Consider the following 25,539-nt stretch of genomic DNA (forward strand, 5'->3'; position numbering starts at 1 on the left):
TCAAAGATTAATGCTGAAAACACTCAATCGAACTCATCCACCGTTACAAACTCGTCAAGTGTTACCCTCACTCAAGACGAGGCAAGTCTCCAAGAAAGAGAACTCACGCTTTGCCCTACCCTACAAAAGCAAACAAAATCCAGCTTGATACAGATATGACTTCTTTCTATCGTCGTCTGTACCTTACGGATTTTTTCATACAGAATACGACACTCAACCTACTACTGATCAAAATCAGTGTCGCATAAAAAGTGCTTGGTCACGTTTAATGTCACTTTCCTTTGTTCTAACTTTCCTATTGATAAGGGAATCGAGGTTAAATTGCTCATGAAATGCTCACAGACAAGAACCCGCCTAAAAACCATAATAAATTTTCCTCACCCTTAGAATTTTGAACAGCGATGGGTCAAAATATGGCCATTGTTATGCAAATATTTTCACAGGCCATCTAGAATCCAAAATCTTAGAGCATACACTCCCACAAACCACTTGACTGGGCAAGGTTCATCGATGACATTAACTCCATCTGGTCATGCGACCGATTAATATTTACCGCTTTGTTCTAGTTCATTAAGTAAGTTGGTTTTGCAAAGATTTCGTTTTCTCCTTTACTGTGCCAGATTTTATCACTGTGTTGCGTCTATTATGTGATGCATTTGATTGCCTAATGCGCCAAAGCAAGCAAGTGTATGTTACTTATCTGTGGACGCTGTCACCAGATTATCACCGGATTAACTTCGACAAAGTCGACAACGAACGCACTAGAAAGGGTAACAGTGGACTATTTGTAGATGTAACACAGTGATAAAACTTCGCATAAAATTGTCAAAGGACAATTACATGATACAGTGTAGGAGAAAAAAAATCTTTGCAAAACCAGTCCTAACATAAGACCAAGACACCAAAGGTTGGCAGTATAAATCTTTATTGGCAATACATATAATAGTCAACCGTATTAAAATAAACAATAGCAACAAGAAAACTGTGCGGAGATCAAAACGCCCCTACCCCTATCCCCGTCCCTGGATATGTAAACTGCCTCTATGGTCCAACCACTCTTTCCCCGCCCGCTGGTACATGAAAAAGTGTCCGCCCATAGATTAATCGTGTGCGTATACTTTTTTTGATCACAGCAAGCTTTGTTGGCTGCTTGTTTCATCGGAGTATGATATGTGCCATCAATACGGTACCAGTGAGATTTGGACAGTCAGGATTCTGGGCATCTAGGCACCTTGACCTGTCAATTCATTTATACTGGACCAGTAATCGCGACCACGTGTTCATATTTGATACGTGGAGGTAATCAGCTTAAAGTCATAATGTGCATTAGATGACTGATTCCTGTAAAATCAAAGTGCAATCGCGAATACGATGCAGAGTCAGTGACATAGTAACTTATTTTACAAAAATCAGTAATTTAATGCAAATTCTAACTTAAAATTGATTATCTACAAAAATAAGCTGCTTACTTTTAACTTTACATATAAAAGACATTAATTGACGCAAAAGACCCTTATCATCATTCAAAATCGATATTAATCAATAATACTGCCCTCTAGTGGCAAAGTTAACGAAACTGGCGGTATGTTATCAAATCTGGGCATCAAAGAGTTCTAAAAAATTATTATATCTTTTACTTACAAACAAAAATGTGTACAATTCAATCCAGGCATTTGGTTTTCAACATTGTACATAATCATCCCACATGACAAAGTTAAAGACAGACTATCATCTAAGTGAAGCAAGCGTTTTTCAGAATTGTAATCATTCTCAACATTGGCGACTAAGGATACTTGAGCAACAACCATGTGATTCCAATTTTGTAAAATACATGCATGTAAAAGCAAGATTCTAAATGTCTTAATTGACGTATTTCTCAAATCTACAAGACGATATTCAAGCAAACTAGGAGGGTTCCTGTACCACGTCTGAAGACTATTCTTGTAACCGGATGAAGATGAGTTCATGCAGTCTCTTCACAAAACGGCATGTGAAAGTATCGCCAAGTGCTTTAATGACACTCAGAGATCTCTTGATGAGCTCATCAATTTGGACAATCGTAGTTTATCTAATTATCTCCAAATCATCTACCAAAATAACCTGGAATTCAAACTCAAATTGAACTGGGCGTACATTTTCCTGTTAGATTTCACTACCTTTTAACATGATTTTTATCATGATTCAGATCAAAGAGTCAGTGTGAAAACATATAAATCTACTGCAGCAAAGTTACGTTCAAATGGTATGTAACAATTTGAATACTAAATGCTCTTAATTATTATGAAAAGATGCTAACAGTTTGTTCTTTCCTATAAGTGCTAGATTAGAGCCCTTACACACATATTTCAAAAGTTACGACAGTCATCAAGTATGTTTAGTATTGTGAAATGGGAAGGTGGACTAGAAAAGACGTTTTGCCCAATGTACGCTTATTACTACTTGTTAAACATTGTTACAGTTTCCTGGTTTTCCGTGTGTGATTACGGAGATAAGATACCTGGATTTATAGATTCAGATTCACCTCGGCAATATTAAGATTTCGTTACAGTTATATCTGAAGTTTAAATCTATCATTATTATGGCTGCCTATTTACATACTTTAATTCACAATTGCAAAGATATATATTTGCCTCTCTGTACGGTATAACGCCTTCTTTATCTTCTTGGTAGTCGACAAATCTGGTACTGCTTTACGAAAAAAGCAATCGTTGAAAAAGTCACAGTTCTTTAGAATCAGCCTCGCTTTCATTCTTTCCATAATCAGTAGAACTGTCGTTGGTCATTTGGTGGCCTTTGCCCTCACATTCAGACGGTCTAAATAAAAAAGGAGCAGAAACAATCGTGTGTAAACACGGGGAAAATCACCTCTTGTAATCCCACTGGAATTACACTCGACTAAGCAGCTTTTCAGATGATATTGTTCAAAGGCTATTTTGTATATATATATATACAAATATATATATATATATATATATATATATATATATATATATATATATATATATATATCGTTTTAATGTGACAGATTCCCTAGATATATATATGTATATATAATCGTTTTAATATGACAGATTCCCTTGTGTCGTGTAGCGTGGATATTTATTGTATAAACTAACGAGAAAAAGCACACAACTACATCTGATTGAGATCAGTTCAAGTTGGTTAGACGTGTGCTGTTCTATTGGCTTTTTCTTCTCCGAAAGAAACCTTTGAATTTTACACTTGTTATCCTCTATACATTTATAAATGCTCTGCAGCCTGACTTACCGTACGCATCTTGCCAGCAGCAATGGGTCAACGGACTTGATATAACCTTTGCGAAAACATATATTAATGATTTCACTGACTACAATACCTGTTACTAAGGTTACGGCAAAGCCGTATGCAGAATACATCATGAAAGACAGCTAGAAAGGAAAAAAAATTATGGTTATATTCAGAAATTGATGAGGAATATATGTAGATTGTACAATAAATGTACTATGTGTTTACTTATATTTGCACTCAAATGATAACCTTGACTACATTGTCTTTTGTGTACTTAATTACTTTCTATAAGTAACATGTTAATGAATGCTACTGCAAACTGACTTATGGTACGCATCTTGCCAACAGTAATGAGTTAACTGATTTGATATCTGCTCTGTAAAATTTCAGCACTGAGAACATCAACAAGAATGTTTGAAAACTGAGGAGTCTTTGGAACCTTTAAAAAAAGAAAATCGGATAGTCTAACTTTACCCTGTATATTGCAGGCACTTCTTCCGAGGATCCTTGGTTGACAAATGCGCCCAGAGAAATCCACAGTCCAAAGCCGAACCCAAGCACAGTTCCAATGAGTGTTCCTCTGCCGATACGTAGGTTAAAGTGAGATGTATTGGTAGTTTGATACTGTTCATTTTATTTGATTTTTATAAACCTACAATTACCTTTTAAAGCTCCTTGGGCTATTTTTGCAGAACTTTTGTTTTGTGGCTTTCCTACATTTTCTGCATTGAATCCCTTAACTGTAATTTAATGTATAAATAACGGACGACGCGCTGACCATTAACATTTATTTATGGGCAAGGGCGAGAGGAAAGCCAAAAATTAACGGGCGAGGCTTGCCGAGCCCGTTAATTTGGCTTTCCTCTCGCCCGCGCCCATAAATAAATGTTAATGGTCAGCGCGGAGTCTGTTATTTCAATTATATTATAAACGAACCCCCCAAATCCGTCTAAATTTACGAAAATTTCCCGTGCGAACGACAAGGGGGCCCCAGAACCTGTCAGTGAGTAGTGTGCGCGCTGCAGAAAATTGCAAATCCGGAGATTTTTTTGATAAAAAGCGTCTGAAATTAGCTCACAAATGCTCCATTTTATTTTGTGGTTGATTATGATCTTTGTACAAATCATCGTTTTAGCCGTAAAGTTACTGTGTTTACGATAATTATTCATATTCATGGACATGAAAACAAACCATTACTGTGTATTTGTGGGCAGTCACATGGTTCAGCTCGACCAATTAAAGCGCAATGAACAGGGCATGGTGATATGATACACACTATTATCGGCACTGAAATGGACAGGGTCAGTCACTAATCTGATCACGTCACAGTACGGCTGATTTCTTCACCTGACTGTCTGACTGTTAGCAAGTTACTGATAACATGTTTTCAATATATTTCATGGATGAATTATTGAAAAGACATTGCAATTTCTTCGAAAATTACGATTGCATTTTGAAAGCATGGTATGTATAATATTCAACTAAAGCTTAACAATATCACTTACATTCCGTTAGCCCTTCTGTAGAGCATTCCGAGGCTATACGCTGCTAAGGTCGGAGCGCCCGGGACTCCCAAAATTGCTGTTCCAAGGACCAATAGGCTGGCAAGACGAGATGCAACAAACGCCAAACCAATCCCGATTAATCCATAAACACACGCTGCATTGGGAGCAAGAAAATAAGAAATCAGTTAAAATTGGATTCGTGATATCGCTCCGCCGTTGTTAATATGAAACGCATCAACATAATTATCATTCATTGTCTACATTAGTTATCCTCCTTATGATTTTGTTTGTTCGTTTGTTGTTGTTGATTTTGCAAAGAGGTATTTTAATCACTCTAATGAAAGGCCATTTTCCAAAAGATACTCTTATTTCAAATTACAGTTCTCAATTTTATATGAAATTATCACATTTATACTTTCTCGAGTTTTCTTGATTTCAGTTAAAATATCTTCTCTTAGTTAGTAGACTCCTAGAGACGACCTTCTGACAATATCAACTTGCTAGAGGCTATTTTCTAACAGGAGGTAAGTCAAATATAAAAGGTAATTCGATTTTATGTTTGTTAGGTATAATTTACGTTATTTTATTGACGACATTGAGCACGTTGAAGACAATTGCGATGTTCTAGGCATAAGTTGCCCGATATATAGTGTAATTTTAGATGTAGCTTTCAGTGACATGAGATATCTTACTCAAGGACCATACTATAAACTTCAACTTACTTAAAACCTTTGAAACTGCCGTGTCATATCTGTCGTTAGTGTAGACAATCTGCCCTGACCTTTGTGCCCTCCACTTACGAAACGGTTTGATGAAGTCTTCTAGAGTGACAGCAGTCAGCGCGTTTAAGGAAGAAGACACTGAACTGTAAGTGACACAAAAAGCAACGAGATTACTTTTCTGAAAAAAAGGTTATTTGCATTTTTATTGGATGACAAAAACGATATCGCTGAACACGTTACTGCATCTAGTTACCCATGGGTACTCTTTGGTAGTACAGTCATTGTTTTTTGCAGAAATCTGTTTTAGGGTTATTGTTTAAATTTACAGCGTTCCGAGAAAATCATGGTGTGACGCAAAATATGTAATCAGTCATATAAGGTAATTACGAAAATATCACAAAGGATGCACGAGGACATTGGCGCAGCGTATCGTCCGACGCGAAGCGGAGGGCGATACGCTGCAGTAGTAGTAGTTGTAGTTGATGGTGGTTGTGGCGATGATGGTGGTGTGGTAGAAGAAGTTGGAGTTGTTTTAGTGGCAAGTCTCACCTCAGGGCTCCAGCGAATAGGGCAGCCACAAAGAGACCCTGTATTCCAGATATCTGTCCAAGTTGTGAACTCACAAAATATACCAAAATCTGTTGACATAAAAAAATTCTCGTTACACACTGTCATTTCATAAATTGTGTTTTTGTTTCTCATAATATTGAGAAAATCAAATTGGCCCATATGCAGACAAATATCCAAATATAGTTAAACTACAAACATGAGTTTTAAATTGCATGTTCGTGAAATCTACAGAAAACACCAACAGCAAATTTACCTGGTCGGCAGTTTTGAAGTTTGGTTCATAGTTGGCATCACTATCTCTACTTAAGGGGAAATTCGGCACATCTTGTGTTGGTGAGATAGAAAAAAAGCGACAGTTATACAATGTTTCCATTCAGTGATTCATGGCACTCAAGTGAAACATACAATAAAGTACACTTAACACTGTTACAAGTTTAAATCACAATATTTGACATGATCTGGTGACGGTCGTGAACGAAGTGTCGCCATTCCTGAGCTTCCCTACTCCAATAGCATGTTGTTTGTCTCGCTTCTTTCAAAATGCTCTCAGATTAAATTGGACTGACATTCGCTATAAGTTGCATAGTAGCTTGAAATTTGCAAATCACCTTTCCCAGTCCTTCCTGACAGCGATCACAGTCGTCAGATCCAAAACGGTCTGTTGTTCACCATATAGGAGGGAGTTTACAGCTTAAAAACAGCAAATGACCTTTCCTTGTCCCCTTAGCCAGCGATATCTGCGCATACATTACGTCATACCTCACTCGAAATTGCCTCTGTTTCAAGACGGGCTCATTTACAGTCAAGGTTATATCGAAGACATTATTTGAAGATGGAATGTAGGATCAAAAATTGAAGATAAAACACTCTAATAAGTTATTGTCATTAGGATACAGTACCTGTCTACCTAATCTAACTCGCATCCGTTCAGCCGTTTTTGAGTTATTGTATAAACAGACAGATAGACAACCATACACAGACACTAACACACACACACACGGACAGACAAACATCGCTACGACATTGGCTCACGTGTGTGAACGCGTGAGATAAACCAGATATGAACTGAAAATGCTCACGTGTTTCATTATATATTGAAGTTATGTGTAAATTTGAACCTTTGCCGCATGTTTGCAACTTCATTGAAATTATTATGATCAACATAATGAACAATAATCACCGCCGATTAATTCTAAAAGGTCATGAAGTATACAAATATGTAATTAGCTGAAATAAAAATAGTAAAGTTATTTGACTGCTCTTATTGTATCACCACTTTATATAGCAAGTGTAATTACCGTTGGCCAAGTCCTTCAAGCCATATATGCCGAGCTTTGAAAGCTCATTAGATATGCAAATTATAAATTAGCTGACATGAAAAGGTGAAATGACTTTCGATATTGTTTTAACCCGGTGTAATCATCAATGTACATAGCATGTTTTGCCAACTTCGATCAAGTAAATCCCGGTATATATCCCTAATAAGCAAAGTTCATTAAATATGTAAATTAGGAATTGGCTTAAGTAAAATGCTTAATGATTGTCAATAATGTTGTATCATGGTATCTGCAATATGTGTAGCAAATTTTGTCAACTTTGGTCAAGTCAATTCAGATATATATATCTAATTAGGAAAGATCATTAAATATGCAAATTAGGAATTGGCTGAAGAGAACATGCTTAATGACTTTCAATAATATTGTATTATAGTGTCTTTAATGTACATAGCAAGTTTCATCAATTTTGATCAAGTCAAGTCAGATAAATATCCCTAATTATGAAAATTCATTTGATATTCAAATTAGGTTTTGGCTGAAGTAAAAATGTCTTTTGACTTTCAATAATGTTATATCACAGTATCTTTGATGTATATAGCAAGTTTCAACAACTACAATCAAGTTAATTTAGATATATATCCCTAATTGGGAAAGTTCATTAAATATGCAAATTCGGAATTGGCTTAAGTAAAAATGCTTAATGAATTTCAAAAATACTGTATCATAGTGGCTTCAATACATGTAGCAAGTTTCATCAACTTTGGTCCAGTCATTTCATATATATATCCCCAATTAACGATGCGACTCAGGTTCAAAGGTCAATTTTAGCAATTTTTTTTTATTTCAAATTTCGAACCACTGACACATGGTCTTTCTTTTGGGGAAAGGTGTTGGGTCACATCGTACCGGGAAATTCCTGAAATATTACTAAAATGGCAAACTATCAGCTACACCGCGTGCCATTATTTCCCTTTTGTCTTAACGGTCGCGGATTACCGACCACGATATCTTTGATAAACACGCAGAGATTATGTATAGGCTTTGCGGTATAGTGCGCATGCGCTAGCTTCAACGTTATGCTCAGCGTTTTGAACTCCGCATGTATCGGTACGGCAAACACGTCGAGCAGACCAAAGCCGGCGCTCGCGCTCCATACTGTCGAAAAAGCAAGCGAGGTCCAAAAAAAGCGGACCTGAAAAGACGGCAACGTGCGCAAAGGTCGATTTAAATGTAAAACAGTCCGACTTTGGCTCATACTCCCTGCAATGACGATCAAGAATGCAGTGAAGAGTCAGATTTGGCCGAGGACGCAGACGATAACGGAGACAACTATGAAAGTATTTGACACGCTGCTTTTCGAACATATTAGGCTATGCTGATTGCATACCCGAGTCCAAAAATTAGCCTGAGCGAGATGAAACTTCTGTTAGTTGCGATAATTTTATCACTCTTGCTGTACATGCTTGTGTTAGTATCGTGTTCTTTTAATTTTATATTTTTAAACTCGAGTTTTCTATCGTGCAGTCTTTTCGTGTCTGCTGAGAAACCTTGAACAACACCGTACCCGACAACAAGTGACATTTATGTCAAGGAGTTTCCCAAGCCAGTGCAGGAGTTCATACACTCATAATGTAGGTTCACAAGAGCAAGTTCACCGATCTGCTAATTTTCAGAAACGAAATGCAAATATTTTTTTTTATTTCATGCCTTTTCTTTCTTTAAATATAACCCAAAAATTAAATTACGTCAAACGTGAATTGCGAGGGTTCACAAATGATTATTGTGTGCGTGTTGTCTAAACTTATCAATTACCCGCAGACTCCACAGCTGCTAGCTGGACCTCAACACTGAACGTAAAACAAATCCGGCTCAACTTCTAGAAGTGCCGAAACTAGCAATTTTTGCTATATGAGGTCAGTCATCAAAAGTTTGACTAAAAGTAAAAATCTCCGAAATAATAATGTGTGCGCTGGTATTGCGCAAGTCGAGTGACTCCACTAGCTGTGTAGACTAGTCGATACTCTGTCTCTCGGAACACGCTGTCGATGACAGCACAGTCGTTTGGAGAGCTATTCAGCGCTGGGACTATTCGCCCCATAGACGAGTGTACAGAAGCGAGAAATACCCCAAGTCGGGGTATTTCTCGCTTCTATACACTCGTCTATGGGGCGAATAGTCCCAGCGCTGAATAGCTCTCCAAACGACTGTGATGACAGCCTGCACTGTTCTACGCTACGGCGTGATTATTATTAGTTTGATAAAATCGGTACAAGAACACATATAAATAAAGTTTGAAAAAATAACACGAGTCAATCTCTCCCGTCGTAACGAAGGGCGACAAGTTTGCAGTGCGGTGCAAAAGCTAAGAAAATACGACAGACATTTTATGTTGTCAAGAGTTACATGTGTTCGTCTCATCTTGAGGTAGGAAAACTAGCAACTGACGTCCCGTTCGCACAGTGTCGGCGCTAACATGAACTTGACAATCACTTTTCACAAAGAACATGCATAAATTGCCGATCGCGAGACAGGAAGTAGACAACTTGAGTCAAGAACCAAGTGATGCCCGACGCGATCGCGCGACGACAGCACACAGGTCTCGATCTGATAGACTTTTTTCACAAGTTTCGACGTCCTTCGTCTTGACTGTGAACACTGGTAACCAGACTGTAACCGTTGAGTTAAAAGTATACAGTTAATAGTCGCGCCAGCGGCTTACTGACTACGCATGCGCTTATTCATAATATACTATGCGAGTAACCGGAAGTGTACCCTTCTTTCTCATGATGGGCGCCGCCATGTTTTTTTTTTTGAGTACTCGTAAATAAACAAATACGAAACAAATTACTATGATATAACATGCCTTTTATAAAATATACCTCTTTTATTAGCCAGTAAATGTTATTATACACCTTGTCGCTGATACAAAGTATCGTTGATATAGATAAACGGAGAAAACTGTCGTGCATATGAACGGGGGCATACGCAAAGAATGCTGGGATTGAATTATAGAAGAGCGCCCCCTGTGTCAATAATTAGATTCAAAAATTGCAAGTTTTTAGACGGAACGCTATAGTTTTCAGCTTGCAAGTGGAAGGTGGGCAGTGCGGTTACCATTGCAATGATAATTATTGCATAATACGTCCCTTGTTTAAACGCCATAGGCTGTTATCATTGTAAAAATTGCCAATTTTTGTCCAAAATTTTTACACGCTACAGAAAATCTATGCCTGCCCTGCTGCAGGGTTTGACGTCGTGTAAGTACGTGAACTGCTTTCATCAGAGGGAAACTGGGCATAGTTTTCATATAAACGTTATGGAGTAACAATTACAGTTTATCATGAATCAATACAAATAACATTGCCAATCTTAACCCCTGGCGCGACACCAGGGCTGAGCCCTATATAATATTATGCTAGTTAAACGTTCCAAAAATGGATTAAATCGCTAAGTACCCCTCTGTGTTTGTTGTGTAAATACCACCCACTGCTGGCACTAAGCTTTGCCAGTTCAGTGTATAATTTTCTTTCTATTTTCACACGATCTGCAATCCTAAACATATTCAAAATTCCCAAAACTGACTCTAAATACTTCAACTTATTCCTGGTATAAGAAAATTCGCAGAAAAATAGTGCGCGAGTCGGACTTCTTGGTCACAATGTGTGACGCATAGGTCGTTTACACAAATCGTCGATTTTCTCAGTTCCGTTTTTGGCAGTGCGTACATTATTCAAATAAGTATAAGTCGGCGGCGCCTGGACAGACTAGCCTGATTTTTCACCTGTGGACAGTGAATGAATATATCTGAAAGACCGTGTCTCAGATTTCCGATAAAGGGCCTGGAAGTGAAGATATCCTGACAAACGTGAACAAAGGCCGATAATTTATGCAAAAAACGTCAAGTTGACACTTTGAAGGTGCATTGTGCGAAAACAAAAGCGAATTTCAAAAATCCGGGACACAGTTTTTTGCCCAGTATACCCAGCCGTCGATTGCCGTAAACAGATCACCAAGGCCGATTGGAGATTTGTACTTACACTTTTTTGAGTAAAAAAAACTAAAAAACACGTGTTTTTGAGTAAAACAGCCGTATGCGCACTGTTTTTGAAAAACTAACAAATTTTCTGAACTCTTCGGTGACCGAGCGATAAAAAAAAGTACCACATGTCGGGTGTGTGACCACGTCTTCTTTGTGAAAATGAGGATTGAAAATAAGTTGACAATGAAACTGAGTCGCTACCTTAACAAAGTTCATGAAATATGCAAATTAGGATTGGCTGAAGTTAAAACGCTTAATGACTTTCAATAATGTTAAATCATAGTATCTTTAATATACATCCCAAGTTTGGTTAATTTTGATCAAGTCAAATAAGACATATATCCCTAGTTAGGAAAGTTAATTAAATATGCAAATTAGCATTTATCTTTCATGTCAGCCCTTAATGGTTCCCACTGCTGATATATCTTGGTGTGATCAACATTTGTAGCAAATCTCATCAAATTGTGTGAAGTCGTATTTAATGCATATCCGTTTTTTCTAAAATCATTAATTATGCAAATGAGCAAAAAGTATGCAAGCCACATCCACCAAAAACTAATCAGTTCTTGCCATTTGCTAACTGAATATATGTACCAGATTTGATTCTGATCTGATAAGCCGTTTTTGAGATATCGGACCAACAGACAGACAGACAGACAGACAGACAGACAGACAGACAGACAGACATCGCTGCGACATATGCTCACGTGTGTGAACACGTGAGCAAAAAACGAATATGTATTCGCTGGCGTTTCCTCTGTGAAAGGAGTAAGTTTGTTTCGTGTATTACCTGTTGGCGATGTGACGTTTATTGCCATCTGAAGGGGCGTGAAATCATCTGCAAAAATGGATTGGAAAAGTACATATCATGCCATTAGACTGCAGTAAATAATAAGAAGATTTTTAGTGTCTTGACATAAGCAAATCACAAGACTTGAACAAAGTTGAATTTGATGATATTTTGCTCACCAAACCAAGTCACAAGCTCTTCTTACCTAAACTGTGTTCAAGAGTATATTTCGCATGTTTTATAACCTTGAGTGTAGTATCACAGTTAGAGATGCTTACTATTATAATAGGCAAAGAGAACAAGTCCGGTCAAGTATATGGTACCAAGGGTTAGATACAGAAGTGGCACGTTTATCAGTAGACTCCTGCAAAAGAAAACGAAAATAGTATGCAAGTCGACTGTATGAATATTGACTCTTCTGTGAATCTAGGGAACATCTAATGTAAAGTGTTTATATGACCGTATATCTTGCAAGGTGTGATGTGTATATAGATGAAGAATGAAAATAAGGGTAGTAGTAGTAGTAGTAGTAGTAGTAGTAGTAGTAGTAGTAGTAGTAGTAGTAGTAGTTTTTCAAATATCTTTATTTCACACAGATCCCTACATACTAAAACTGTAAAATGAAATGTTTATATTGCCAGGAACCAAAGGAAATAAAAGATACAAATAAAAGAAAATCACTATAAAGTGATGGTCGGCACTGAACAGAAAACGTCATGAATGACAAAAGTAAATGTCAGCAAGAAAGACATATCTTAAACCTATCACATAATATTTCAAAGATGACACAACCTGGCGATGCACAAAAGCAGGGAAGTTTCTTAAATGTGAAAATTGAGTTGACCATCATGAGTGTCACAAAGAATATCATCAAAAGCCCAAGTAATATTAAAAGAATGTAAATTTTCATTGAGACGATGATATTCAAATTCAAGTCTCAATCTGGTGAAAATCCTGCTTTTAAATATGTCCAAAGGATCAACAGGACCCTGGTTCCTAAACTAATTTCTTCTTGCTAAATGAATACACAACTTAGCCATTGTAGAAAAGTAAGTAAACAGAGACATTGCACGTCTATAAATAAATACAGAGTTTTTAACAGGACGATTAATGAAAAACCATGCAATGTTGACAGCTTGTCCAGGTAAAACTAAACGAGACGTTATAGTGGAAATAACACCTAGAAGCGGTTGAATGTTTGGACACTCAGGGAAAGTATGTTAAAGTGAATAAATGTCATTACAGATAGAACAGTTTGCATCTGAACGAAAAACAGCTCGGAACAAAACAGAACTAGTTTGATAGGCTCCGTGCATAATGCGCCATTGTAAATCCCCTTCTTTCTTTATGATGGGATCACAATAACATGAAACAAAGTTTGGTTTAATGGAATGTGGAATGCTCAAAATTTCCCTCCAGATGGTGTCTAATCTGTCTGGTAAATATGCATAATGATGAGCCATTATCAAGTAATTGTAAATTACACCCTTTTCTATTTTGCACAGAAAATAATTGTGCTCTGAAGAATGTTGCAGCTGAAAAGAATACACAGTATCTGGCGCATTGTCTGGATTCTCGTTACAAAAACGATTTTCAATGTCGGATTTTAAACGAACAGGAATAGCCTTGTAAATATATTGGAAAGACAAATAAATAATACGCTGTGAATGAATTGCAACTCTATCACACAAATCTGAAGACGTTAACCAACGATTTTCCACAGTATTGAAAAGATCGCCTATAGTTGTATCTTTAGCATTGACGAAGTGTGAAAAATAGTTGACAAGACCCATCTGCTACTATACAATAGATGTTTATTCTTCCTAACATTTCGGACGTACACGGACGACCTTCATCAGAGGCTTTACAGACACAATGGAAACCAGATATGAACTGAAAATGCTCACGTGTTTCATTATATATTGCATTTATGTGCAAGTTTGAACCTTTGCTACATGCTTTGCTACATTTAAAGTGTTATGATCAACACAATGAATTTCACCACAGATCAATTCTAAAGGTCATTAAGTATTCAAATATGTAATTAGCTGAAATAAAAATAATTAATTTCTTTGAGTACTGTCATTGTATCACAATATAGCATGTGTAATTACCTTTGGTCAAGTCCTTCAAGCTCTATATGCCAAACCGTGAAAGCTTGTTAGCTATTTATGCAAATTATGAATTAGCTGACATGAAAATGCAAAATGACTTTCAATACTGTTATAACCTGGTATAATGATCAATGTACACAGCATGTTTCGCCAAATTTTATCAAGTAAATGCCAGTATATATCCCTAATTTGGAAGGTTCATTAAATATGCATATTGGGAATTGGCTGAAAAAAATGTCAAATGACTTTCAATAATCTTGTATCATAGTATCTTTAATGTACATAGCAAGTTTTGCCAACTTTGGTCAAGTCAAAACAGATAAATATCGCTAATAAATGCGGGATATCGGACCGCAGGCGGGCGAAGATTGCATTATAAGCGCGCCAACCCAAACTCACTGCATGGACATCACATTTACGAAATCGAAGTCCAAAGTCAATACGTCATTGTTAGAATAAGAGAGGTTTTCCATAACACGGGAGCATACCACCACAAATTTTGCACAGATGGCGTTGCACTGGCATTGAAAAAGGGTGCATGGGAGCATGGGAACGCGGGCAGTTTCCCTCGCTATGGGTAGGAAATGCATTGAGCAAGACACACTTCCGGGTTCGCAAAAAAACGAGGATCCCATTTACGGGGCGCTCAATATAACTATTTGCTGTGATACATAGCAGAGGCGTATATGTTTGTGATGCTGAGAATAACATCAGTAAATAAATGACGGGTTTTAAAAGTTGACGTTTTTTGCGATGAAACAGACTTCTGAAGGTAGCTCGCTTGGGGAACACGTCATCCCGGCCGCTGTCCGCTTTGACCCCAGTAATTCACACTGGTTTTGGTCGGCCCCAGGTACCCAAGTCACTTCGACCCCGTCACACTTTTGCCTACATGTCCACGGAGACGATTCAACATGTTCCACAACAAAGCCAAGACAAAAATTGAAAATATCAATAAAATGGCTTCACAAAGGCTGAAATACACGATACTCGATGAAGTATGAAGTTTATGAAATGAAATCAAAATTGACAACACAAGTGTTTGTCTCGGGTAATACCACTTGAAGTTGAACTATTCTACAGACTGTTTTTTCCATACAGTGCAGTATTTGTCAGTGACAAATTAATCTTTGCAATACATTTTTTTGCGATGAGCTGGAAATTTGATTAATATCGAGTTAATGTACATAAATATTCCGTTATTTACTGGGACACGTTTATTTTCTCGATCCGCTATCTGCGGACTACGTGCTGAAGTACATTGACTGTTCATGTCAACGATCGTTTCTCCCTCTGCAGAGTTTCTGTATCCCGTTCAACAACGCTGTACCTCGATCACACGATAGTGACGCTATGTAGCTGTGCAGTATTGAAACTTATCATAAAATGGCCACCTCGTCTAACAGTAACACGTATTGTCGGGATTATCGTACGGAAAAAAGACTGCAAAAGTAAGACTTATGAATCTTCATCAGAATTGAACACATCATGATTGTACACGAGTATCAACCGTGAATGCACGTTGAGCTCGGCAGTTACACAAGCATGGTACGCTACATGCATAGCCCTACGAGTATGGCGACAGTGTCCGGCTTTGGCTACGCCGGGGGCTACGCCGCCTACCGGAGGTGGGAGGCGGCGTAGCCAAAGCCGGACACTCTCGCCATACTCGTAGGGCTAGCTACATGCACTGCCGCGATGCCGATCGTATGCATTCCAAGGCCTATCCCGGAATTTGTTTCACAAACAACCTCAAAGGAGAGCAAACATACTTCTATGGACAATGACGAATACGTTTCTTGGCGAAGCAAAATCAAAACAGTGCAGAAGTACATGAAGTAGGACATGGCCTTGGACTCTGTGCACGAACCTGATTGGACACTTCAATACCTTTGACCCAAAGTTATTATTCATCAGCACTTCCATGCCATGAGGCTAGGTAGAGAACGTATTAGCCCTGCGTACGATGCTGTGTGTTCCGCTACAGCTAATAGCCCCGCTCACCCAGCCCCGCTCACCACAGCCCTGCAAAGACCCGTACGTAGAGTTGGTGACTTCAAATCCATTTTTGGACTTGACGTAAAAAGCCAAATTACTGCCGAAATTCAGCGTTCTTGGGCCCAAGTCGTATCCCTGCCTACCTCAGCTACTCGATCGCTTCCAAAAATGCCAGTCTTTTATTCTTTTTTCGTAATAACCGTCGATGTCGGCAACTCTCTCGCTAGCCCTGCGTACGTACGCAGTGTACGCTGTGTGTTAGGAACGCACACAGGGAATGCACAGCGTACACTGCGTACGTACGCAGGGCTAGCGAGAGAGTTGCCGACATCGACGGTTATTTACGAAAAAAGAATAAAAGACTGGCATTTTTGGAAGCGATCGAGTAGCTGAGGTAGGCAGGGATACGACTTGGGCCCAAGAACGCTGAATTTCGGCAGTAATTTGGCTTTTTACGTCAAGTCCAAAAATGGATTTGAAGTCACCAACTCTACGTACGGGTCTTTGCAGGGCTGTGGTGAGCGGGGCTATTAGCTGTAGCGGAACACACAGCATCGTACGCAGGGCTAAGAACGTATGTACTCATTTCTGGCGATCGAGCAGCGAGGGAAACAATCAATTACCAAGGATAAAGCTAATTTGCTAAACGATATTTATCTTGAATAGTGAGTTGAATGAGTAATAAAATATCATATTTTTAATGTTCAATACGAGGTTGAAACACGAGGGACCGTGGTTGAAACCAGAGCTATCCAGCTGTAGCCAACCTGGACAAGCACCTTTCACAGCGCCCTCAAACAGTCGATTGTTTTCACTTGTCATACGCGGCGTAACAGAAAATTAAAACTTTCATAACTTCATTAATATCCAAGCCACGCCCACCAAAACCTTTTCAGTTCTAGCCATTTGAATTCTGAAGATGTCTACCAAATTTGACTGAAATACGTTCAGCCGTTTTTGAGAAAATGGACCCACAGACAGACAGACAGACACACAGACAGACAGACAGACAGACGGACAGACAGACAGACAGACAGACAGACAGACATCGCTGCGACATATGCTCACGTGTTCACACGTGATGCAAAAAAGGAATCGAAAATTGCATTTTGTCCTACTCGGTCAATGAATATGATAACAAATACACAGATATTTAGCGTATATTAGGCACTGTAGAAATGTTTTGGTAGCATGTAAAGTCTATGGTAGAAATGTGACTGCTGTAAAGAAGGAACAAGCAAAAATGAAATAGCTGAAAACGGCAATGAAGTTGAGTAGGGAAATTGAATAATGCAATGTATTGAAAGGTGGATACTGCCTTGCGTGCCATGGTATTCTTGAGTACATCACAGTCCCTCCACTGTGAGTACACCAAGTCCGTTATCCCGGTATAAGCCGATTTGATCCTTATCATATTTCTTGGCGAGTGTGCTAGGGATATACAGACCCACATATTCACATATTTCAGCACCGTCAAAAATCCCATTGCGACATCGAATAAATCACTAATTGTCTCTTTTAATCTTGGGTGTCATGTATTCAAAGAGAAGGGTCTTTCTTGACTGTATTATGATGTTAACCACTCTATCAGGAATCAAAGTGCATTCCCTACAAAATCAAGCGATTTGCGTAAGAGATCTTCATAGATGGATGGATAGAAATTGACAATGTCAAATGTAATGAATCTACATTTTGACTAAGTCTTATCCCGTATCCTCTTAAACGACTCAATATCAGTGGAAGAGTTTCTCCATCAGTTCACACATGTAAATGATCTATTACCATTGTTGATAGTGCCAAGTATTTGTTTACTTATTTTGCCCATCTCGCTCTGGTCGGGTTAATGAGCTAAGAATCTTTTATTTCTGTCTGAAGATTGCAGGATGCATGAAACTTAAGTAAGATATATAAACAGTCGCCTTGGTAAATAACTGATGTACACCTAGGAGATTTTGATCCTGCTGATGTCATATCTTCATCATTCATATGACACAATCATAGAGAACCCATAATGATCTATTGCTTGCATTTTCATGACGTTACCTTACATCATTGCTGTATTTATTTCCATCCGAGTGAATTTAAACTGTTTATCTACTTTTGACTATATATATATATATATATATATATATATATATATATATATATATATATATATATATATATATATATATATATATATATATATATATATATATATATATATATATATATATATTATCTATATATATATTTATGAGATGTGACGTCGAGAATAGGGCGGACGCAGCATAACCATAAATAACATGTGTCTGAAAGTCTTTGTAGCGAATATCCAAGTTCCTCCAAGGCTTTGTCGTAGTTAAGCTCAATTGCCGTCGCCGTGTTGCGTTGATGCACTATTTCCAGCTGGCCATGCTGTGACCGGCTGACATGCGATCGACCCGCTTCACCTGTCAATCACTTCTGTTGCGTCAGGTACAACAGGGTTTTCTCGTTATTGACGTTGAGGGCGCAGCAGATGAAGTCAGTCCATGGAGGCCAGTCCCAGCCCGTCGGCGCTTGCGAATGCCACGTATGTGCGAGAGACTAGATCAAGAATCGACAGAAAAGGCACAAGGGACCGACAACAGTCTAATAAATGATGTATCCTACACATGGCAAATGTGGCACACCAAATCAACGGATTTAGGATGTCAATTGTGTGAGTGCAAAGAACTTTATCATACTGTATTACTTACATTTGCGAATGTTTTAAAGAACGAATGGTCAAGTATCGCTGCACAGCTGTCTGACTGAGGTAGCTGGGAGAGAAACTGAAAGCTGCGCCTATGACGCCACTCAGAAAGGATAGACGTGTTGTTGGCGACAGATCAAAGCTGCAGACAAACAGCAAAAAGCCAAAATTTATCAACTTGGATGATTTAAAAAGATCAAAGGAAGCTGTTGTATCATGATTACAGAAATTGACACAGGATTCATTTTTTGTAGGACACCTCGTGTAAGTGGTTTAAGGTTCATACCAGACAATTAAGAATCTATTTATATGCTACCTTTCCGTCCGTATCCTTTAGAAACTGTAGATTCTGTGTCAAAACACGTCACTAACGAAGAATAATCAGCGCCTGGCCTTATTTACTGAAATTTCTCTCGATATTTATGCCTTCGTTCTCGTCGTTAAATAAATACATCCTCTTCTATTTAATCTTTTCATACAGAATTTAATTGACAGCCAGGAAATATTTGGGGAGTGTTTAGTTTCAAAAACTGAAGGAAATCCCATGGCAATCTTATCGGTGATCGAACAAGTATTATTGGTCGAAGGCATGATGCTAGTAGCGAAACTCGTTTTTGAAAGCACTTTATCCTACATGACTATTAATTATTAATGGCTACTTATGGCAACACTGCATTTGCTTCGCGAATCTTTTCCTGGACATATGCAATTTATTTATTTTTATTTATTTATTCACATTAAAAGATAATCCATTTAAGGACACCAATCAAGTGAAAGTTTCCTGATTGGGTCGTAATCTTCCATTTGGTCCTACAAAATTCATAAAGGAGCTGTACAGATCAGAAACCTCATAAAAACACTAAAAAATACGGGAAAAAAGCATGAAATCAAAATAATGAGCAGCAACAAAATTATTCGCGTATACAATAACAACAGCCAAGATTGCATACACAACCTAAAAACATTCAGGCGTCCGTTGTCATCATTTATTCTGAAGACTTCTTCTATCCCACCAGTTTTACTCACACCAATGATGATGACAGTGAGCAGAGTTCCAACGATAACAAAGAACTGGAAGACGTCGGTCCATATCACGCCTTTCATCCCGCCCTGGTAAGAAAAAATGTAGAACCAGCGTGTCACATATACCGCCTTTTGTAAGAGCTTTGAATTGCAACTCATCTTGTTTCGCTTGAGGCCCGAAGTGATGCTTGCTTGGAAGGTTACACAAGATCCTTACTCGTGATACTAATCTCTACATGGATGTAAAGTAGCGATTTAAATTGCATTAAGTTAAGAAACTTCCAAATGAAAGTTTATATGCTGTAACTCAGATAAGGTTTTATTGGCTTAACATCTTAAAATTGACAGTGAATCTTTAAACACCTGACGCTATAGTAACATTTTAAATTGTCCACGATAGTTTTGTACTGAGCCTAATACATCGTGATCATTAAATCAGGGTTAAACGAAGTAACTGGAAAGTACAATGTAAAGCAAAATTTGACACGATGCTCTATTGTTTAATTAAACGGGTATGGTGATATGCATGAAAATCATTGTAAAGTATAAACTCACGAGAGAAGTGTACAAAGTGCCGAGAATCCCGGTGATGAGTAACGTTTTCCAGAACTCAAAATCGACGACTGTAAGAAAACACGAGCAATTTCAATCGAACGCTACGTTACGTGTAAACATCTCATCTTTGCAACAGCATTAATTAAATGCAGCGAATGTCCTGCAGTTTCATTATGTGCTAAAATATACGTAACATGCTTGTCTAAAAGCGCAAAGTTACACATGCCCAGAGAAATACTTTCTGTTAACAGAAAAGAACAGACAAATTTCCTGCATCTCTTTTCGAAAAATGTTACTAACTAGTAAAAAGGTCAAGACTATGCTATTTTTAACGCGGCGATACATTAGCAATAAGAATTGAAGTTTTGTTTTTTGCAGATACAAATAAATGCCGACACAATAAGCTGATTCCATAGTAGATAACCGTTACTGACAAGTAAGTAAACGTTCAATCTCAAACTATCGAACTCATCATAAAACAAGCGCAACATTTTCCAGTTATACTTTGTCAAGCACCCAACAACTAAGATCGTTACATCTCGCTCTAGATGACAATTACTTGTTATCTCCATCATTAGCAATTTATTTGTAACATGCATAAAATGGTTACCCAGTTAAGTAAATTTTTTTCTATTATAGAATGACTTTCCACAAATGTTAGCAATAACGTCTTTTTTCATCTCTGAAAAATAAGTGACCGAGGTAAACCCGTTTGCTAAAGTAACCTGGAAGTGATAAGCCAAATAAGAAACGTTGATACCAGTGTTATAAAGAAGGAATAAAGTTTTGGTGTCTATCTCAGAAAAATGTACCCTTTTGGTCGGGTTCACTAACCTAGGTAAAGTTTTGATCAAGAATGTGTCTAAATAGGAACACAAACGGGCACCCATTAACGTGAAAGCAACACCACTACAAATGATCGTAAATATAAAAAAACACGATAAGCAATGCAAGGATTGATTAAGGAATGGTACCTGCTTCTATCGCCAATGCCGGTCCGATCAGACATGCTGCTATGTAGAAGAGTGACTGGAACATGAATAACATGGCGACAGTGATTCGGAGGGCAAAATTAAAACGTAATTCCATGTACTGAAAACAAAAGGAGCAAAACATTGTCAGTTTTGTGTTACTTTATATCAAGTGACCTTAATCAAGAATCTGATTCATATGAAAAATTAAAATTTTATAGACCTCGTCAAAGTTAAAGGTTATCAAACAGGTCCAATAAACAGTGTCATTCAAGGTAAATGAATACTTTGCTAGGTCTAAGAAATAAATAGTAATGAAAATAACAAAAGGGTCATCTTGAACCACTGTTTAGTGGTGGTACCTGGTGTCCGGAATGGCCAAGTGTACGCTGCTAGCATGGTAAAGCCGTCAAAGACTGCCCCAAAAGTGACAAATGTTGTGAAAACTGGAAAAGTCACCATGTTATTGTTGTAATTTGAAGCCAGGAATACTGTCAGTCATCATTTGATAAACAGACGTGCCATATAACATAATCACATTTCCGTAAGTACCATAGAACTTCTTAAACGATCTAACTAATCTACTTTCTGAGAATTCCCATCTCTCTAGCTCACAGAGAGATAGATAGAGAGATAGATAGATAGATGGATAGATGTATGGATGGATGAATGGATGGATGGATGGATGGATGGATGGATGGATGGATGGATAGATAGATAGATAGATAGATAGATAGATAGATAGATAGATAGATAGATATGATAGATAGATAGATAGATAGATAGATAGATAGATAGATAGATAGATAGATATATAGATAGATAGATAGATAGATAGATAGATAGATAGATAGATAGATAGATAGATAGATAGCTAAGTAGATAGATAGATTGTCACAGACAGACAGACGGACATATACGGACACCTTCATATGGTCATCGGTTTATTAACTGCACAATTAGTTACACTAGGCATGTTAACATCGATTGATATATGACAAAAATTCCAAATTACCTCATAGGCACTTGTTAGTGCCAAGTCGTGGAACACGGGAACAAATATGAAGGTCACCACTGGTAATGACCAAAGCGTTGCTATGAGTTGTGTAGAAATACCGGCTCCATATACAAATATTTCAGCTGGTGTACCCATTAAAGACAAAGACGATGTGAATGATACTAGAATAGACATCGCAACAGGTAAAAAGTGCATCTTTCTGTCGGCCAAAAGGTATCTGTAAATGATAATGTGCAATGATGAAGACTTTTCCTTCGCCCAAGTACAAGAAAGTACTCACAAATTCAAGACGATTGCTCGATAAAGCTGGCCAATGACTGCTATTGATAGAAAGGCTCATACAAGACCTTTTCTGTGAACAGTGACGGAAATGTGGCAGGAACCCGGGGTAATGTTCAATACAGAAACTTAACCGATTTAAATAGCTATTTTAACGCCACGCAATGTCAAAGTTTACTTAAACTTGCATTATTACCCTGAACAGCAGGACTATTAAAGACTCTATGTCAATACATTGCACGATTTAAGGCAATAGATGAAGCGCACACACAGGACATGTCATGAGAAACAGACCATGATTGCTATGTAGTGTATATATTGAGATATTTAAGATTAGATCCGCCATTGTGCTACACTCAATCCTTGCTCTGCTGTTTTTAGAAGTTTTTATTCGATAACTACGTTTTTTATCAGACGATAATGATTGTCTGCATATTTTGCAATATGTATCAGAATTTCGTACTAAACTTCTAAGTCATGTGAATTAGCCAGAGAAAACCTTGAGTCATCTTAACAGTCTATGAAAGTCAAATACGATAAAAACACCTCAAAACTGAAGTTTGAACCTTGTTAAAAAGTGGCAAACCACTCCATGCTCGTGACTTTGGTCCCTATATAATTGCTAAGAAATTAAGCAACTTAAATTACATCTTAATAACACCTGACAGGCGAAAACAAAAACAGTTCTGCCACATAAATATGCTTAAGCCATATTTAGATAGGAATAACAATATTGTAACACAACCTGTCATTGCAGTCAGTTCAAACCATTGTGAAGGTAGTAATAGTGAAACTGACTTGAGTAAAATACTGTAAATTTAAAGCTTGGATCGGTCAAACTCCATAATTCAGAAATCCTGGAGAATCTTGAGTCAAAGTTGGCACACCTCCAGCCTTCACAACAACAACAGGTGAAAGAACTGATCCATGAATACGAACACTTGTTCCAAGACGTTCCAATGAAGAAAACAAACATCATTTATCACGACGTTGATGTCGGGGATAGTAAGCCTGTGAAACAAAACTCATACAGACTGAATCCAACGAAAGCGAAATATCTCCAGGAAGAAGTCAAATATCTGCTGGACAATTACTTTATTGACCCCAGTAAAACTAACAGGAGTTCACCGTGAATACTTATGCAAAAACCAGATCAAAGCTATCGTATGTGCACTGACTACAAAAAGTGAATACTCTCACAAAGATAGTCTTTCCAAATCCAGAGGATTGATGACTGCATCGATCGAGTGGAACAAGCCTAGTATGTGACAAAATTGATCTACTCACGGAATTTCGGCAAGTCCCTCTGAGGGATCCTGCTTGTGAAATATCCGCCTTTGTTACACCAAACGGATTTTTCCAGTACAAGGTAATGCTCTTTGGAATGAAGAACTTGCCCGCAACATTCCAACGGATGATTCACAACATCATATTAGGACTTGAAGGGTGTGAAGCTTACGTCTTTGGTGTCCAATTCATGTCAAAATTACTACTTTCCATTTTACAGTTCTGAATTCTATTTTACAACTCAACGTTCTATTTTACTATTCTGCATTCATTTGACAACTCCCATTTTGTTCTGAATTTCATTTGACAAATCCATTTGACAAGTCCACATTCTATTCTTAATTCCATTCAACAAGTCCACATTCTATTCTTAATTCCATTCAACAAGTCCACATTCTATTCTGAATTCCATTTCACAACTCCACATCACATTCTAGAGTACGCACAGACCTAGCTCAGCGGAGCAGGGCTGTGTTACAGGCTATCGAACGAGATTCACAATGGCGGACGCGAAATGGCCCCTCGCACAGAGAGAGAAAAGCGAGCTTTGCATGAGTCTAAAAACGCAGCTTAGCACATTGTGTATCTAAACAAGATGAGCATGCTTGAAAACTGGGATCGATCACGATTTTGAATCGGGAAAGAAACTGCGCGCTGCAATCAGCGGTTTTGTCTATTGTGCACGGTGGGAGGCTTATCGTGTGCGAGGCTCATAGGAAAGACTGAGATTCACAATGGCGTATGATATGAATATGGTCCCATCGCATAGAGTGAGAAAAGTCGGCTTTGTTTAAAGCTAAGTTTAAAAGCACAGCTTAGCACATCATGTATCTAGACAAGTTCAGTGTGCTCAAAATAGGAGATCGATCACGATTTTGGATTAAAAAATCGATTGTTTTTCAGCGGAGAAACTGCGTGTTACAACCAGTGCTTTTGTCTATGGTAGTAAGCATGGCTATGCTGGGAGGCCTTTAGCTGGTAAGGGGTGGTGGACCATTTGATATCCTTGGGGTAGTGGAAAATTTTCGAAAAAAAGATTCTTCACAAATGTCAATAAAAAATCTGCCAAAGAAACTTGAAAAAAACCCCCAGATGACGCACTAAGGTAAAAGAAAAAATCCATCAAAAGTTACTTTCTGAGACACTTCTATCCCCAGAAATGCGGCGGTTAGGTACAAAAGTTGGAGAACTGTGAAGAAACTATTGTGCACGTCTTTTGACACTGGAAAGCTTGACACATATTTTATTTATTTTAGTCATCGTTAGCAGACAAGGCGAATGCAAATGAACTTTAGGTACACATCCAGCTAACTCATGTCTTACTTTGCACAAGGTTTGATTGACAGTGATATTCAAATCCCCATCGGCGTCCCCTGGGTCGGCGTTCTCAATGGCCACACATAATTAC

At 38.0% G+C, this 25,539-nt stretch overlaps 1 protein-coding gene across 2 annotated transcripts in view; it reads right to left on the reverse strand.

The window, feature by feature from the left end:
• Positions 1–908: 908 nt before the first annotated feature.
• The window catches only part of LOC139150244 (sodium-coupled monocarboxylate transporter 1-like), a 45,540-nt gene continuing 20,909 nt past the window's right edge, over positions 909–25,539 (reverse strand). Inside the window, exons 3-17 of one of the 2 annotated variants that reach the window (XR_011556210.1) lie at positions 22,563–22,782; positions 21,551–21,668; positions 20,577–20,644; positions 19,954–20,108; positions 19,003–19,140; positions 12,449–12,534; positions 12,171–12,218; positions 6,318–6,388; positions 6,044–6,132; positions 5,495–5,637; positions 4,773–4,926; positions 3,742–3,847; positions 3,268–3,407; positions 2,157–2,814; positions 909–2,100 (exon numbers count right to left, since the gene is read on the reverse strand). Coding sequence is in view for 1 of the 2 variants with exons in the window: in XM_070722491.1 (XP_070578592.1) it covers positions 2,718–2,814; positions 3,268–3,407; positions 3,742–3,847; positions 4,773–4,926; positions 5,495–5,637; positions 6,044–6,132; positions 6,318–6,388; positions 12,171–12,218; positions 12,449–12,534; positions 19,003–19,140; positions 19,954–20,108; positions 20,577–20,644; positions 21,551–21,668; positions 22,563–22,782 (1,633 nt within the window). In the remaining variant the exon portion in view is untranslated. Of the gene's footprint in view, positions 2,815–3,267; positions 3,408–3,741; positions 3,848–4,772; positions 4,927–5,494; positions 5,638–6,043; positions 6,133–6,317; positions 6,389–12,170; positions 12,219–12,448; positions 12,535–19,002; positions 19,141–19,953; positions 20,109–20,576; positions 20,645–21,550; positions 21,669–22,562; positions 22,783–25,539 lie in introns of both variants that reach the window. The other variant, XM_070722491.1, reaches the window with a different exon arrangement.

The sequence above is a fragment of the Ptychodera flava genome, chromosome 14 (assembly GCF_041260155.1).
Source record: "Ptychodera flava strain L36383 chromosome 14, AS_Pfla_20210202, whole genome shotgun sequence".
Classification (NCBI taxonomy): domain Eukaryota; kingdom Metazoa; phylum Hemichordata; class Enteropneusta; family Ptychoderidae; genus Ptychodera; species Ptychodera flava.